This window comes from Brachyistius frenatus, unplaced genomic scaffold (assembly GCF_029030835.1).
Source record: "Brachyistius frenatus isolate BFR_SWC_R1_liver_20210118 unplaced genomic scaffold, ASM2903083v1 Contig_76, whole genome shotgun sequence".
Taxonomy (NCBI): domain Eukaryota; kingdom Metazoa; phylum Chordata; class Actinopteri; family Embiotocidae; genus Brachyistius; species Brachyistius frenatus.
In genome coordinates this window covers 590,824-609,348 of record NW_027210675.1, presented here as the reverse complement: position 1 = coordinate 609,348, position 18,525 = coordinate 590,824, and the positions used below count along the sequence as shown (strand labels likewise).

The 18,525-nt window shown below is 39.6% G+C and overlaps 1 protein-coding gene across 2 annotated transcripts in view; it reads left to right on the top strand.

The window, feature by feature from the left end:
• Positions 1-18,525, top strand: part of lama2 (laminin, alpha 2) — a 182,072-nt gene that overhangs the window by 128,055 nt on the left and 35,492 nt on the right. Inside the window, exons 34-42 of one of the 2 annotated variants that reach the window (XM_069708505.1) lie at positions 2,360-2,484; positions 2,692-2,778; positions 3,273-3,328; positions 5,423-5,565; positions 6,981-7,079; positions 8,718-8,829; positions 13,962-14,124; positions 17,595-17,673; positions 17,766-17,897. In XM_069708505.1, the coding sequence (XP_069564606.1) occupies positions 2,360-2,484; positions 2,692-2,778; positions 3,273-3,328; positions 5,423-5,565; positions 6,981-7,079; positions 8,718-8,829; positions 13,962-14,124; positions 17,595-17,673; positions 17,766-17,897 (996 nt within the window). Of the gene's footprint in view, positions 1-2,359; positions 2,485-2,691; positions 2,779-3,272; positions 3,467-5,422; positions 5,566-6,980; positions 7,080-8,717; positions 8,830-13,961; positions 14,125-17,594; positions 17,674-17,765; positions 17,898-18,525 lie in introns of both variants that reach the window. The other variant, XM_069708504.1, reaches the window with a different exon arrangement.

Below are 18,525 nucleotides of genomic sequence, written 5' to 3'. Positions count from 1 at the left end.
TTTGTTGTCTTTTTCTCTGCCTCATCCTCATTCCCTAAATTCGCTCCCCACTTGTCTTCAATTATGTATTTACTCATCCTTTGTCTCCTTTCATCTCTCTGCCAGTGTTTTACCTTCAGTTTTTTTCTTGGTTTTCCTTTCTCTTATTCTCTCTCTCATCTTGCCTGAATTTCTCTACTTTTAAAAATTCCCTCCCTCTCTCTCTCTCTCTTCTTCCCTCTTCCCTTCTTCCTGCCTCGTGTTTCATTCCTGTCTCGCTCTGCCTCCCAGTCATTCTTTCCTTGCCTATTTCTATCTCGCTCTCCATAACAGCGTCATTAGCATTTTCCAGCCGAGCGGGCTAAATTGAAAATGCTAAACGAGTTTGTTTCTGTGGTAATTAGCGGTAACGAGGAACACAGGAAGTTAATGGAAATGACTTGCCTCGTTAAGAGGAAACTTCCTGTTGTACTGATTGAAGTTCCCATTTTCAACAAACAAGTCGAACACATAAGACAGGACCCTGGGGATATGAAGAGGAGAGAGCTGTGTGTTTGTATATAGTACATAATATATTTCTGTGAGTTTAATTTTGTAGCATATCTATGATGTGTGTGTGTGTGTGTGTGTGTGTGTGTGTGTGTGTGTGTGTGTGTGTGTGTGTGTGTGTGTGTGTGTGTGTGTGTGTGTGTGTGTGTGTGTCGGCGGGGTGTTTTGTGTCTTTTATGAGTACTTATTGTTAGAATTGACCACATATTTATGTAAAAACACACTGTATTTTAGCATACTGTCTGTCTGAATCTAAGTAGAAATATATATTGTGTCTGTGTATGTTTGTGGTAGGCTTCATAATAAGGCCAGACAAAAATAAGCTGAAATTAAACACAAACAAATGCGGATATGAAAATATTTTGGATATATTTGTGCATGTCATTGTGCCCTTATTGCATGCTTATTGTGCCATCCAGGTAACAACAGGTGAGTGAAATCCTGGAAGAGAAAATGAGTATTTCAGATGTCCCGCTCTTGAGAAAGGAAGCTTATTAAACTCTGTGACGTGTGAGATCGCACCCGTCAGCTAAAAGCTAGCCGGCTGCCGCTGCTGTGCGCCGTCTCGCAGCACCTCATCATGGAGGAGTGGGACTTAGCCCAAAAAACAATTCATTATTGTGTGTGGACCCCACTACATTTCTTATCAGAATAGTCCAGGCTAGATAAAAGTTTGGGACCTGGAATGGCTCAGACACTGTGGGAGTATTGAAAAGGAAGGAGTAATGATTGTTCCTGCTGCTACAGTACAGATTCTGGGGCATTGTAGAAGCAGCTGCTATCGTACTGGGCATTTCCATTGATAGTGTGGATGTGTGAATCTGTATGCAAGACAGTAACTGCTCGATCAACTTTTCACCCGGAAAGTAAAAGTCAATATTTTAATGTTTGTCTCTGTAGAAAAAAAACAAATTCTACGAGACACGAAGCTACTGACTTGAAATAAAATGACCTTTCTGTCACTACGAGTCTCTAAATTGTCCACCATAAAACCAAGCACAGTAAAAATACTACTTTTATGAGAAATTATAACACGAACAGACAGCGGGTGATAATAAGCGTATGCCCCGATTATCTCTGCTTCTCATCTGGTGTTGGTGCAACTGAACCAGTGGTGCCAGGATAATTATCTCACTCAACAGAAAACAAGCCTCTTAAATGCCGTTTTGTCCGTAATCAAGGAGGTGAGGGTGGGTGACCCTGTCTGTCATCTTTTCAATTATTCATTGTCATGTTGAAACAATTATACAGACACAGGAGACGGTGCACAGCTTAACAGTTATACACATTTCTTTGTCTTTAATTAGAGCTTCTGAAACATGCCACAATCTGAGCGTACGTGCACTGGAATAGACTTCTTTTATTCCACAGATGCCTGTAAACCATTCCAAAATAATGTTGTTTCTATTTTTATTTATTTATTTTTTTGGGAGGAGGCGGTTCTTGCTCGAGCAAATCTTGTGTCTTGTTTTTTTTTTTTGTATTGTGCCAGTGGCAATTTCCAACTTCAACAATCAGATAACAGCTTAACTTCTGTTAATTTAATTTGAAAATTGGTTTGCTTTTTTGAGATGAAAAGCTTTGTGGATAAGAGGGATGAGTTTTTTTTTTTTTTTTTCTGTCATTGTGTTCCAGCTGCTTTCATTATGCTCACAGTGACATCCAACATTTAAAACCAGCCGCACACACCAAGGAATCAGGCTGGTTGGAGGGTGAAATTTCAGCACCCACACATTTGGGTTAGAGTCGTAGAGAAGCTAGAGAATGATTGGAAGTCAATAGAGTGTTTTCACAAATAGCACATTGATTTCATGTGTGTTTGTGTTGGTAGAACTGTCAAGACAACACAGAGGGGGATCAGTGTGAACGCTGTGCTCCGGGTTTCTACGGCGTCGTCCGAGGTTTTTCTGATGACTGTAAACCCTGCGCCTGTCCCCTGACCAACCCAGAGAACAAGTAAACTTCCTGGTTATCTCTTTTTGCGGTGGCCTGTGTCTACAATTTGAAAGTATAATGCCTTAATAATGTCATATTGTCATTCTGTAAATATTTACACATTTCTGTTATTTTCGCAGTTTTTATTTGTGTCCACAAGTAATTCAAATTTGTATAAAATGTTTAAATATATTTTAAGTCATTTCTGTGAAAAATCTGTCTGTCTAGTTTCAGTCCTACCTGTGTAACAGAGGGATTTGATGACTACCGCTGCACCGCCTGTCCTGAAGGATATGAGGGCAAATACTGTGAGAGGTCAGAAACACACAAAGAGAAAATCACAACGTTTTAAAACAAGACATACTTGGAAAATCATGAAATTTGATACAGGCCACATAATTTATCACATGCAAAGGACATTAGGACAAGAACAATATTTTCTGGCACTTTTTAGTACAAGATGATTGACAGTGAGTCCACTGTCTGACACTACTGATGAGGATACTTGTATTTTGTAGACGTTTCAAATTGAATACAGTTTTTCATTCCAAGTGATAATAAGAATAATTTGTTTAACCTTTTTGAAAAGTTGAATTCGTGAAAAATGTGCATGAATGGCGAGATTTTGTTAAGATGACAGGATACACTTGAGGTTGATGAAAGTATGACAGCGTTTTGTTGTGGACAAACTGTTTGAAACCAGTACAAGTAGAGCTTTTGCAGTTACTGAACAATGTATTGTGCAAATGCTAAAGTGTGAAGTAGGCTATAACGTTTAACTCTCTCTTCAAATCATCCCCCCTGTCCAGGTGTGCCACCGGTTACCACGGTAACCCGAGGATGCCAGGCGGCCACTGCGAGGAGTGTAAGTGTTCATTGTGGGGGGCGTTGCCCAGACCGTGCCACCCCGTCACGGGCCAGTGCCATTGCAGAGACGGTGCATCAGGGTTGTCGTGTGACCAGTGCATGGAAAAGCATGTGTGTGGACCGACTGAGATCCTCTGTAAGACTAACACACACCTTCATTATTGTTTTTTGTATGCTCCTTTTGTTGTCTTTCCTTTGTTTATCTTCATCCAGGGTACCTGCAAATTGAAAATTTTTGTATAGAGCTCAAAGTTACAAAATGCATTGAAAGGTAAAAAGAAGGTTCAGGTTTTTCTGGAAATGTTGCTGGAACCATGAGTCCCCTACCAGCAAATGAAACTTGAAATTGAAATCATTATGATGATTAGTCTCCAGCCACAGAAGATACCACAAAAGTAGCCGTGATTGCAGTACAGGGTGCCGCACTTCATGAACCCCACAGACATCCTCTCTGTCTCTTTCTTCTGTTTACTTCGATTCTACTCTGGCTGGTGGCTCACCACCTCTTATTGCCTGATGTTGTGAGTTTTTATTTTATTTTGGCACTGAAATGCAAATGAGCTCCCATAGCCCCTTTCTCTATTTGACATGGAAGACATGAGATCGTGGCAGAAGTCAGATTCGAGTCATTTAGAAAATAATTTCAATGTCATTTGGAGATAATTTAAATTTAATATGGCAATAATGGCGGGGCCAGTTCTGTGGCATTAGCATGTCTGGAGGTAAGTGTGTGCACGTGAGTGAGAACGTGGAAGAAAAGGCTGTAAGACAGGGGCTGATGTGAAATTGCTGCTCTTAGGTCAGTAAGGAAATCGCTTGCTCAGGTCTTTATGTGTTCAGACACAAAGCATGTGTTCATAAATTGGAGATGTGATTGCTGCAATGCACCTTGACTCCGAAAACCACTCGCCACTGCTTCCGGACTATAATCGCAAGCCCTGGTGGTTTACACAGAGTGGAGCGATCAGACTGCTGTTCACTTGTTGAAGAGTGATTGCACTCTGCGTCGTGCCTGTGCTCTGGCCTCTCCAATTTTAGCAAACGCAACCGAATACTTTGGGAGTTTGTAGTCTTCAGAGAGGGAAATGCAGGCGGCCCTTACATTATCATAGAAGTGCAGCTAAATTTCAATAGCTGATGTCAATTATTAAATGTTGCCCACATGCAGAAAGAAGTAGCCAACCAGCACTACAAAGAGCAGACAGTGATTTTGTATAACACCACAACTTGAATGTGTGTATTATAGGGTGATCTCATGATTGGTGTGGAAGTTAATCTCCTTCATCAGTGAGATTCTTGAATGGCTTGGATTTGACAGCTCTTTATTCCCGCATACATTGAACTCAACATTCACTGTTTGTGTGTTTGTGTGTAAGCATGAGACTGCATGAATGCACTGGTTTATTTGTGTGTACTGGTTTTGTCATAGATTGATAGAGTAGAAACACTTTTTATTTTATTTAATTTATCTTTGATTTCCCTTGTCAGAAATTATAATTTGTGCAATAAATCAGCCTTGGGCTACAGAAGGGAAAATAAATTCAAACACGCACACACAATATAGAGAAATGTGTGTGCGTGTGTTTCAATGAATTCCTTGGTGTGTGTGTTTTTTAGCCTGCAGTGTGTGCTCATAATAGGTGCTTTTTTTTGCCTCTGTGCTGAATTTCATGCATCGGCAGCCCTGTCTCTCTGATGCCAGAGCCACTTAAACACAAAAACACAAGCAGTCACCACGGTTACATACTGATGTGTTTAGGAGCTCACTCATAAAGCAGAAAAACACACATTCACTTGTAAAATAAGACACTTGTATGACTTCCTCTCTTTCTCTTATTGCTACCTGCCAAATAAAAAAAAAGGTTGTCTAAAAACGTTGAAACGAACGCGCGCGCGCGCACACACACACACACACACACACACACACACACACACACACACACACACACACACACACACACACACACACACACACACACACACACACAAACAAACACAAATCCACACTGGCTGTCTGTAAACCTCTCAAAGGGATTTAGCTGGCTTCATTAGGCTCCCTGATGTCTAACTGAGTGCTTTTATTTGTCTCTAGCCTGTGATGATGAGTGCTCAGGTTTGTTGATCAGTGATATGGACCGCCTGTATCGCATGATCACTGATGTCACTCTGACCACACCCCTCCCACCACCTTATAAGGTGTTGTACCACTTTGAGAACACGACAGAGGAACTCAAGGTAAGAAATCCGTATCTGACTGATTGGAATGTTTATTTTCACTTAATTGTTAACTCATGTCCTAGTTTTTTTTTATGAGGTCTTTATTTTCTGTTTACTTACTTCTAAAGACCTTTTGCTGAACTTCGCATCTGTTGCTACGTCTATAGTTTTTAATTTTAAAATCCCACATATGCAGTTTACAGTAACAGTGCCTGATTTACTTTCCAAATTCTCAGTATTTTTGAAACAATAAATTATTGACATCAGACAGATGGAAACAAAAGCAGGATTATTATTTCTAGCAGCTTTCTGTAGCTGTCAGATTTTGGAAACTCGCTACTTAAGCTGACGTTGGCTCCCTCAGTTGGTTGAAAACACTGTCATTGTATTAGGGGACTCTTAAATATGCACTTAAACCTGCAGTGCAGACATGTAATTTCATTATGCCTGTTAAATGGTGGGTAAACTGTTTTGAGCATCAGACCCCCATAAAATACGGTTCTACGAACAGAATTGGATTAATTTGGTTTGGTAACATTTGGAAAAGCTTGAACAGCTGCCTGATTTTTAACTTATTTTATCCCCATTGAAGTTAGCTGTACATGACTGACCATGGCTAGCCCGGTTTGAAAACACCTAAATTGTAATGCTTGATCAAGTCAGCCACGTAATGCAGCATTTTCTTCCACATTGTGGTGCACCAGTCTACAATGTGCTCATTACTGCCCCCAGAGGTCGGAGGCCCACCGGTATTTGACAGTTATTGAGAATCAGAGTTATATTGGGTATCTTATCAACAAAGGCCACAAAGAGCAACAATGAGCCCATTTAACATTAATAAACAAACAAGCAACACAGTAAGATGTTGTATTGGAAATGTCTTCTATTTTTTTAAGGTTTTACAAGAGAAAATATTTTAAGGATTTGGCCTAACTGGTTGGTTTTGCACATATAAAAAAAAAAAATCCTGTGCAATCAAAACAGTTTCTAAACTATGCAGTTGTCCAGTGAGACAACACATTCTTCATTCAGTTTACTCAACCTGGTTTACTTAGATGAACTCTGTCATTAACATTTTGTTGTGAGCTTTGTTTTTCAGTGTTTTCAAAGTGTTACCATTTTCTCAAAGAACTTTGAGAAGTTTTGAACTGTAATTTGAACACAGCTTCATAACTTTGTCACATTTGAATTGTTATTTTAATTTTTTAACTGTGACACAATTGTATATATTCAGTTTTTCCAGATATGCTTTCTACCTAATTCTATTTGATTCTTTCTCTGTCTTCCTTGTCGCTTGCCCTTGCTTGCTCATCGTCTTCTTTCCGGCTCTCAGAGCAGCACAGAGCCAAGCAGTTCAAAAGCCTAGCCCTGGGCCAAAAGGTGTCAGACATTTCTCTCTGAAATTCCTTCATCTCTCTGTTTCCCTCCTGCAGCACATGCTGTCGCCTCAGAAAGCTCCGGAGAGATTACTGCAACTGGCCGACTCCAACCTGGGATCACTGGTCGTTGAGATGGACCAACTACACAGCAGGGTATAAACCCTTTTGTTTTTCTCTTCGACTTGTCTTTAGTCCCTGTCATCGACTGCCTTCCTTTCTCTCTGTTCACCTTCATTCTCTGTCTGTCTACTACAGAGAATATGGAGCAAATATAGAATGTGGTTGAAAATAGTTTTAAGCAACAGTTGTACTCAGAAAAGACACGAGTCTGAGGGTAGCTGCCAAAATACAGAGTTATAGACATACTAGAAGATATTTGGCCTCTGGGAACCATACCCAGATTAACCTTAAAGTCAGCTTGTATAGTTTTCTTACAAACAAAAGTTATGTTTACATTCAGGTTTTTTCTTCTTTCTTTTTTTCTTTACTAAAAGTGCACAATGGAACCTGTGCACTGTGTGAACAAACGTATTCAGCAAATTTCTGTCCTCATAACCTCACTTTTTAAAAAGGATTTTACTATCATGTACATGCATGTTTGCTTGGAAGCAGTCTTCCTCACTGCCTGTTTGTGTCACACCAACTGCCGACCAGCAGAATAGCGCTATCAACATACTTGCACGTCCGCATTTCCGTGCACAATGCAAGCAAAACCTTAACCAGCTTGTAAGACATGGCTCCACCATTCTAGTTGTGGTCAAAACCTCCACAGGGAGTATCAAATTATACTTAAATGGTGGACATTTCAAAGGAAAGTTTCAATAAGTTGATCACAAACCTGTTGTCACAAAAGAGTTTTACGCCCCCTGGAGCTCTGAGACGCTTCTTATTGTTAGTTATCTAAATGTGCTGGGAACAGACAAGCAGGTACCAGGTTCAACATGAATAGAATATCATGTTTTTGAATCCACCCATGCTTAAAATCAATTTAAATGGGGAATGTTATTGTTTTTGCATGTTCAGTGAACATCCAAAAGCATCTCTGTCTTTTGTAGAATCCAGGATTCAATACAATCTTTGACTTTCTGTGCACTCACTTTTTGTTTTTTAGTTTAGAATTTTGAGAGTTACAGTTTTCTGTAAAAGGAGTTAACCAAAATAAAAAAAATAATAATAAAAAAAACACTTTTTCAGTTGAGGGGGTCTACAAATGCCAAGTGGAGAAAAATAACACTCACATTCAAGCTGTCAAGCTACACCCTTTTAGAGGCTTAGGCCTTGACATCTGTTGACAGCAATACTATCCCCCCCACACCCTGTATATTCACACAGACACACACATACACCAGCTAAAATGATATAGCATGATCTTGTCAAATCACAACAATAATTATCTACACTCTCTTTCTGTGTGTGTGTGTGTGTGTGTGTGTGTGTGTGTGTGTGTGTGTGTGTGTGTGTGTGTGTGTGTGTGTGTGTGTTAAATTGAGTGTGTGAGGATGTGTTTTCAAGTCTGTCAAGAATTCATCCATCTCTTTTATTCTTGGTTCTCTGTGTGTGTTAATGTGTGAAGTTGTGTTGTTTTTGTCAGTAATTCGTCCATCTTTGTATTTGTTTGCCCACAATAGTATTGATAGTGTTCATGTGTTGTGTCTGTGCTGCCGTCTTCATCTGTCAATTTTCATCCTTTATTTTTTTCCCTTCCCTTCCCTCCCTATCACAAGTAAACATGTTCACTTATTTAACACGTTTTATTATTATTTTATAATGTGTATATATGTGTGTGTATAGGCCACAAAGGTGTCTGCTGATGGAGAACAGGTCGAGGATGATGCTGACAGGATTCATAAACGAGCTGAGGACCTGGAGCAGTTCATCAGGGACACACTGCTGGGTGCCAAAGGTAGCAGAAATGAAGACAACCTCTCGCCCATTAGCTGCCTCCACATCCTGCCAACTGAGATTTCTGGATTTTACTCTATTGTCTTCACTAGTTTCATCTGTCATTAGAATATATTTAATTATATTATATCAAATGTAAGGTATCTCAATGGGAAATTTATGTTATTACATTAAGCAAAGGATTATAATGACAGAACATATTAAAAAAAAAAAAAAAAAAAAAAAAAAAATTGTTATATAATTATTCAGAATCTCAGAAAGACTGCTGCGATAACAGAAGGGTAATTACTATCAAGAGTTGGTTCGGTGTCACCACCCGAAACCCCCCAAATCAAAAGACACTCTACTTTGAAGGGGGGCAATCTTCAAAGTGAGACAACTGAAACATCCCACTACCTCCTTGTTTGCTCACTAATGGGAAACATAGCTCAACCACAGTGGTTGATGGGCCAGCTGCCAGCGCTCTGTGCCAGCTGGTGGTGCTAAGTGTTGCCTGAACAATAAAGACAGATCTAGCAAGCTGCAACATCACTAACCATAGTGATAAAGAGTCACCCACCAAGATAACAGTTTGGTTTTATTTTGTTTTGGGGCTAGTTAGCAAGATAGCTGTCCCAGTTGGTGCCAGGTTTCATGCGGCAACAGAGAGAGACTGTACAAAGCAAAATGGTGTCAACACTTGAATGATTTGTCAAGGGAACTACTTACTCAAACAAAAATATTAGCCGGCCACTTTGCAGTGTTTCGTTGGGGCTTTGTTTTGTCCACCCTGATAAATGTTACTCTCATCTTCATATTCCTTTTAAGCTTTGTTTAGTTTTCCACCAACTCCAGAGAGAAGCATCTGGCTCTTTTGCTGCTAAATGTTCAACTATTCCATCAGCTAGTTGGTAAGACTTTCGGTCTTGCTGTTGTGTTACTTGGCAGGTAGTGTGAAGTGGGTTTGCTGTTGAAAACGGTCGCCTGCTGCGTCCGGATGAGAGAGGCAAATCGGAAAAGTAAAGCTGCAGAACGCAAAACAAAAACAATAAGCTCTGTCGTTAGGTAGTCATTCTCTGTGGGTTCAGAACTACAAGGAGCCTCTTCACATACACATAGTCATTTGATTCATTTTTAATATAAAAGTATTTGCTATCGCAGCTTTAAATTAACTTTCAATAAATGAGTAGTAAATCACTTCAATAATTAAAGGCCTTTTTGTACCTTTTGCAAGTGCAGCTCCACGTTTAAATGGCGTCCTCTTGCAGGGTTCTGGTGTAAAATGTTGCTTCTGTCCAGATGGTTCAGTCTGGCAGCAATGACTTCAGACAGAGCACTTGTCTCTCTCTCTCTCTCTCACACACACACACACACACACACACACACACACACACACACACACACACACACACACACACACACACACACACTCTGCATGTATAACTAGCAGGGTGTTGTTCACTTCAGCATCCTATTGCTGGTACAGCTGCAGCATCTCCTCCCCTAGCTGCTTCATCAGTGGCTGTGTGACCAGCTTGTCTTTCTTGTTTCTCTCCCGTGACATCTCGGGAGAGAAATGAATACGCAGCTCTGGAGAAAGTATCACGGACGTCTAAACATGGTTTCAGTGCTTTTTGTGGTGATTTGTATGCGTCCTTCCATGTGGGACTCATCACTTGGTTGTTTCTGTTGGTTGGTTAAGGTCATTTCAGCCTCTTCTCTTTGTTCCATATCAGCCTTAAAGAGAATATTTTTTGTCATGTTTCATGTCATGAATGAGACTTGTTTTATTTTTATAAGCCAGTTCTTCTAAGTGAAGTTGATGCTTTATTCTTGACTTTAGAAACAATAGTTGGTAAAAAAAAAAAAAAAAAATTTTTTAAAGTCTCTACTCGACATCCACTTATTCACTTTTTTAGACGTCATGAAACTGGAGGTATTAAACTTCTTCATTATTCAGTATACTTGTTTGCCTTCCGATACATGTTGTCTCAACAAGTTCGAGCTTAACATGGACAAAAGACCTTGACAATCATCTCAAAACAAAAAACGTTGTGAACATCTATTGTTCCATGAAAACTGAGCAAACTTTATCTGATGATTAAAGGTCCTCAGCAAGAGAGTGGGTGGATCTTGAGTGGAGTTTTTTTGTTTGTTTCCAAAGTCACTCCCAGCTGTCCTCTATAGTTACTCTTGAAGTAAATGCTCCATTCAGACTGGAAATATTTGTTATGTGTGAGGTGTCTGGTCTTTGTAAACTCCAGTAATCTCCGGGTCTGTTCCCAGCTTTCAGTCACTTAACTCTGGGCAGCTCTAATTAAGTTCTAGCTGTACTTAGCAGGTGTAAATGTTTTTTTAAGTGACTCTTCCTCCACCACACTTATGTCGGAATAACAAAAGTGCATTTTTCATGGCTTCTGGGATGAAATGAAAGTTTTCCAAACCAACATATTCTGGCTGGCTGTGATGAAACTGTCCTCTCCTTGTTGTTGCTCGCAGCTCTCTGGCCCGCTGCCTAATCACAGTGTGATTACGGTTGTGTGTGTGTGTGTGTGTGTGTGTGTGTGTGTGTGTGTGTGTGTGTGTGTGTGTGTGTGTGTGTGTGTGTGTGTGTGTGTGTGTGTTTCTGAGAGAAGGGGAGAGAGGAAAAGAGAGTGAGAGAGAGACTGTCGTGGCTCACTGGATGATTGAGAGTAGCAATTAGAGACTTAATTAGTGGCTATCAGAAACACACACACATGTACACACCGAATACACAACCACCGATGCCAATGTGCACACATTAATACAACTGTGCACACACAGACAGACACGCACACATATAATGAGGCAAGAAAATACAGTACACTCTTTCCTCAGTGTGTGTGCCCGTGTTTACTAGATACCATAATATGATTCCGTCCACGTTTTAAGTGTTTAATTGGCTTTTAAATCCCACTATGTAATTATATGGCTGTGACACACACTCGCAAGCTCGTACACACTCACGCACACGCGGGCGAATGCAGCTTGCGCACGCATACACACATGCAGTACAGCTGTTCATTAGCATGATGGCTTTACTTCTGTCTTGGCTCTAATCACATCATGTTTACATTTCAAATGAGAGGAAATTCTGCATTGCCACAACCACACAGACACACACACACACACACACACACACACACACACACACACACACACACACACACACACACACACACACACACACACACACACACACACACACACACACACACACACACACACATATGCAAGCCCACCCACCTACGCACACCTACAAACACACGCTATTTAAGTTTCAACTTGCTTTAATCATATGTTTACATTTTAAATGAGAAATGAATGCAGCGTCGCCTCGAACACACAACACACACACACAGCCTGCTGCATACACACGCACGTTATGGAAATGCACACAGACACACTTTTCCCTGCTCTGTTTTGCTCTTGCACAAACAGATACATATACAGACTGCTCATTAAGTTCCAGCGGTTTGAGTATTATTCAAGTGAGCACCGGAGTATTTTAGTTTGGTTTCATCATTGATTGGTTTGAGATTTCGTTGCCTTTAATTTGATAAAAGCAGGGCAAACATGAAGTCTGCCAAAATCACTGGCTTTGATTGGTGTTAAAACGGATCGCATGCGCTCGTGTGTGTGTGTGTGTGTGTGTGTGTGTGTGTGTGTGTGTGTGTGTGTGTGTGTGTGTGTGTGTGTGTGTGTGTGTGTGTGTGTGTGTGTGTGTGTGTGTGTGTGTCTGACTCTCAAATGTGTCTGTATTTAAATGAGTGAAGATCAAATGGTGTGATTTTTGTCTTTCTTTCTGTTTGAGCCGTAAGGCGGCGACACGACAGAGTCCAAAGACGGAGCGTCCATCAGGGCTCTACTGTACATCTGTTTACTGGTTCTGAAATATTAACATAATCTACTGTATGTTTCTGTGTTTCTGTCTGCTGTTGCCATGCAGTAGAACATATTGTTTCATCTATATGTAGGTTACATTTTTTTAATCAATTCACTTTTGTAGTTTTTGCTGCAGTTATTCAATATATTACAATTACACTGTGACCTAGATAGATAAGATATCTATCTATAGGTGTCTATGTATTAAGAGCATTTGTTCCATCTGTATTGAAGTATACAGAATATCTGAACACTTTCTTTACAGCTGAGGTCATGAATAATTTATCGGTCAGGCAGTTGATCTTTTCAAAACTTTGATCCTGACTGAAATTTCTCTGCAACTATTGGAATGGATTACCATGAAATTTGAGGAAACAGTCATTGTGCTGAGCGGATGAATCCTTCTGATTTTGAGGATCCATTGACTATCATAAAATCTCAATTTCTCTTAAGCAGGCTACATAGCTCTACTTAAAGTGCTAATGTTTGTGCGCTGTCACGTTAAATGAAGACGGTGAAAACATTACACCCGCTAAACATCAGCATTGTCACTGTGAGATTTGCGAACATGCTAATGTTAGTATTTATCTCGAAGGATCACGGTGCCGAAGTGAAGCCCCAGCGATCCTTCCATTCCTGTAGACTAGTTGTCTTGTTATGTTAGCAGTTTATAAAATAACTGATGGAAAATGAGGTTCTTGTGGTGACAAATCCACAGAGAATTAATATCCACACAGCTCATTGCAAGTTTACTGGCCACTTAAACTGGCTGTGCTCTGCCTACCTAATACCAAACTCTAAACAAAGTCAGTGAGTCCAAATAGCAAGAGCCAGATATTTGAATGATGAGAGTGTAAAAACAAAACCGAGCTAAATCAGAGAGTGAATGTTTGATTATTGGAATTGTTGGCTAACGTGTTAACCAACTTTATAAGCTGATAATATGTCAGTGGTGTGTGTCTCAGCTTAAGTTGGCAAAAAATGTAAGCTAATTAGAGCTATTGAGGCAATTGAAATAGGAAAAAATGATAACAAAGACATCTGAGGGTATTTATACATATATATTACCAACGTTTTTACTATTCATGAATACTTCTTAACTTTCAATATTTCCCAGAAGAAATATCAGTGAAACTGAAATAATTTGTTTCTTTCTTTTAGTCCTTGTGCGAATGCAACTTGCATGAACTAAATCTGTCCATCTGTGGTACACTCATAGCAGTCTCTCTTGTGTGTCCGTGTGCTCAGACCTCCAATCGAAGGCTGCCGAGTTGAACCAGACTCTCTCGCGGAGAGATGGAACTCCAGACAAAAGCCTGAACGAGATGAAGGAGGAGATCCAGGCCATGCTCGCCGAGATGAGGAAACGACAGCTGGGAGGGAAGAAAAGCATCGCAGAGGGGGAGAAGGAGTATGGAAACACACACACACACACACACACACACACACACACACACACACACACACACACACACACACACACACACACACACACACACACACAGGTCATGTATTTCCCTCCCACACACTACAAAAAAACTGATTTTGAGAAAACTTTGTGAATAGACCAGTCTTTGTTTCAGACACGTGTACAAGACCACAGAGTCAGAATGGGGTTTATTGCCAAGTAAGGCATTTGTTTTTCTGTATTGGTGCATGACAATCACAAAATATAAGATATTAGAAAAACAAGTAACTATACAAAGTTATAAAAACTACCACAGGAAGCAGATGGTATTTAAATGTATGAATTATTTTACAAAAAGAATAAGTATACAGTTAAGTTAACAAGAATATATTAATGGATGTCATGGCAAATGATCACAGTGTTAACAGGGTGTGTGTGTGTGTGTGTGTGTGTGTGTGTGTGTGTGTGTGTGTGTGTGTGTGTGTGTGTGTGTGTGTGTGTGTGTGTGTGTGTGTGTGTGTGTGTGTGTGTGTGTGTGTGTGAGCGTCTTTGAGTGAGTCTTTGTCAGTAGGGGCTTGTTGATGATGACAGCTGCAGCCGGGAAGAAACTGTTCTTGTGGTGTGAGGTTTTTGGTCAAGAAATAGCTTATTTTCAAGCTGGTTGTGGTCTATGTTCATTTTCTTTAATGAGCACAGTGAAAATATGCCAAGAAAAATGTTTGGGCAACTGAAGAAAACAAGCATCTTTGCACTTTTTTGGTTTCAGACTTTTCTTTTGATTTGCACAATGACAGAGAGAAAGATGATCAGACACAAGAGGGGATACGCATAGCTTACCTAAAAAAAAAAATCTAAAATCTCTAAAAATAAAATTCTCAATATGTATTTATTGTCAGAAAAAAAATCTGCTGTTTTGACTGTGCAACCTTTTACATAGCCAAACTCACCAATTTAAAAAAAAATAATAAATAACTTAAATGCCAACAAGCAAATATGGATGTATTTAACTATTTACTTTGTTAAAATTTTCCTGAAAAGTAATTAGTCAGGAGGACACTCATGAAACGTATTTATATCAAAGATAAACATAACCCCTGCATTATTTTTTTGTCCAACATTACCTTTGACAAACTTTTAAAAGTCTGTGTTGCCTCATTTTGAAAATCTGACTTGCAAATGATGGCGGGCTCGATGTTCACATGGATTTTTCAAGTGACACTTGTTTCAATTGGATTCCAATTGATTTGTAATAATACAGAAATGATTGGAACTCAGTGAATGCCTTGAACAGTAGAAAAAAATGCATCCAAATAAAAAACAACAACAACGCAACACTCGGTTGTTACGGGCTGTGATTTGTAGTTAGGGTGTTCAATCATGCCGAATCATCAGTCCTTTGTTGAGTTCTTCCTTTGATTTATTTCTTCTTGTTGACACTACACATCAGGAGTAAACACTTTTCACTGTGCTGACACCTGATTGCTTCGTATCCTAAAGCCGTGACTTTCTGTTCATGTTTTAACAAAAGTGTTTTTCACTTTGTCGCTCTCACTCACTTTCTCCCTCTCTCAAAGCATTTGATGAAATTCGTTATCTATTCTCTTCATCCCACCTCCCCCTAACTCCCCCTTCTGTCTTTCTCTTGGAGCTGTAAATGTTGACGAGGTCCATGAGTTAATTAAAAGTGTCACCGTAGGGGCAGAAACAGAGCGAGACATAAAGATACAAAGACGGAGGGAGAGGGGAACAACTGCCAGATGGACAGAGAGTTGCAGTGGGAAAGAAAAATGGGGACAAAGAGAAATTGCCCGTCACTGAATGACTTGTCTGTCTGCCTGCAGTTGAGTATTTGACTGAACCCTGAGGGATGATTTCAACCAGATCAGCAGAGCAAAACACATGCAAAAACAAATGCTAAATGGATGCTTCAATAAAACAGCTGGCACAGCTATGTAACTTTCATATTAATTATTGAATGCATTTTATTTATATTCAGTATGTCGTTGGTTTGAAAACTTTGCACTCACACTGCAAATTAGATTTGTATTCATATACATTACTGTATTTCTATGTAGTCTGATGTTTTAATAGTCAGATGAGTAATAGTTTGACACCCCTCCCCTTGTTTTGTTTTTGTATTCTGTTTTCTTCATGCTATTCCCAACAGGGTTCATTAAAGTTTTATCAAATCCAATCATTACCTTGCATATATCCCCAAAACTGTGTGAAATTGTCCTCTGAGTGATATTAACTGGAGGACACTAGATCCTTGTTGTCCTAATTAATGCTGAAGGTGAAAAATAAGACTCATTAAGAGACGCAATGGTAAACATGAGCGTATTAAACTGTTTTAAATACTTCCAAAGTGAGAAGGCTTCCCAAAAGTTTGTCATAGGAAAATGTAATGAGAAAATCTTTGAATGAACTAAAAGGCTGCATTGCAAATCCTGATGGGTGTTTCAGATAAAGGGAAGGCTGTGGAGTCAGCTCAAGCAGTCAACTTGAGCCTCCTGCTACACTCTCGCATGTCCTACCTTCACTGCAACATGTAGTCTCTAACACACCTTCAGCATTGTACTCAATGGCCATGTTATACTAGTAGAGATCCACCCTGCATTCGAAGCTATACATGACTAATGAAATGCCCCTTGAACAAAGTTTCCTTTTATTGTGCATGAATTCTCTGAATAGTTGTATTGTCAGCTCTGAGTATCTATTGCATTAAGTTGAACACATGCTCTATATTAGGGATGGGCATTTCAACAAAATCACTATTCAAAATTTGCTCTGAACTATTTGCGTGTTAATGGAATATCTGCAGCTTTTCGGTGCAATACCAACAAAAGTAACACATTACAGCCTGGCGCTGGTAGAAACAGGGGAAATAAGAAGGAACGACAGTCGCATGTAAGAATCATTTTCTATATTATAATGACTATTTGAATTTTTTTTTTTTTTTAAATCATGCCATCCCTAATCTATATAATGCAAAATGTATTGCTTAGAATGTCTTTATCAAACAGGCACAGCGATGAGGCTCAGTGGTGAGGTTTTACTTATCCTTTGGAGTCTTGTTCTCTCCCAGTATTATCTGTTGTTGTTATTATTATAGTATGCCATGCTGCAGTTTACATTGGCAGACGTTGCTTCACCCACCCACCCACTTGCATACAAACATTAATGTAATATTTGAAATGTTTTACATTGCTACAATTTAACCTAACTTAGCCCGAGGGGTCAATAGAAGAAAGTCTGCAATTTCTTTCCAGCGTTTCTGTATTCCGTCATACGGAGTGATTATTGTCTTCACACCAGTAAAAACTCAGTCACACATCACAGTAACTGCCCTGCTCTCTTCTCTCCTCTGTGAATTGTAGTATTCACTTGTAGTGATTTATTCCACTGTTCCACGAAACCTCATATAACACTGTTACAGGTAAATAATGCAATGTATCCCCTTCTTCTCCTTCCAGTCTGGCAGAGGAGTTGTATCAGAAAGTCAAAAGAATGTTTGGAGACCCCCATCAGGCCACAGAAGACCTGAAAGCAGAGGTAATCATCAACGATTCATCTTTACTCTATGGTCTTCAGTTTCTCTAAATACAATGACATTAACTAAATAACTGCCCTACTTTCTTTCCAAGATAAAAGAGAAGCTCTCAGACCACGAGGGGAAGCTCCAGGAGGCCGGGGATCTGCTCAACTCTGCCCAGGCCAAGACGAGGCAGGCCGGCTCCCTGGCTGAACAGAACCAAGCTAACCTCACAGCCCTGGAGGTGCCACACGTTTTACATACACAAACACAGTCATAAAGCAATGTGCTCGAGTGCCAAATCATTTATAGACCTATGGTTTTCTGAATCATGTATTGTGTAAATAACTACAAGTGACTTACAATTCCAAATGGGTCATAATATGAAAATTCACACATGAAAACAGCCACGTGATTTTTTTTTTTTTTCCAAACATGACATATAAACAGTTGCTTATTTTCAGACCAGACAGTAATGTTTCAGTCTTTATTATTTGCTTCGGAAGTCACAAACTCAGAGCCATGACACCCAACGTTAACGGCTATAAAGTAATAAATTACAGCTTTGAGTGTATCTTGTTTCAGATTTTACACTTAAAAGAATTTAAACTTTTGATTTCTATCTCGGAAAAAGAACAAACTCCAAAAACTTCTTAATAATGCCATAGATTGAATCTCAGAGACAACTTAATATTGTTTTCCCTTTAAGCTTTTTGCATGCGATTCATCTTTAAGGAGAGCTCAGAGGCAGCAACGTACTCCTACCAGAAAAAAAACAACAAGCATTTGTCAGGAAGATTAGTATGCATGTCCTCGAGGAGGCATTCTGCAGCGATCTCAAACACACACATACCGTGCACTCACTTTCTCTT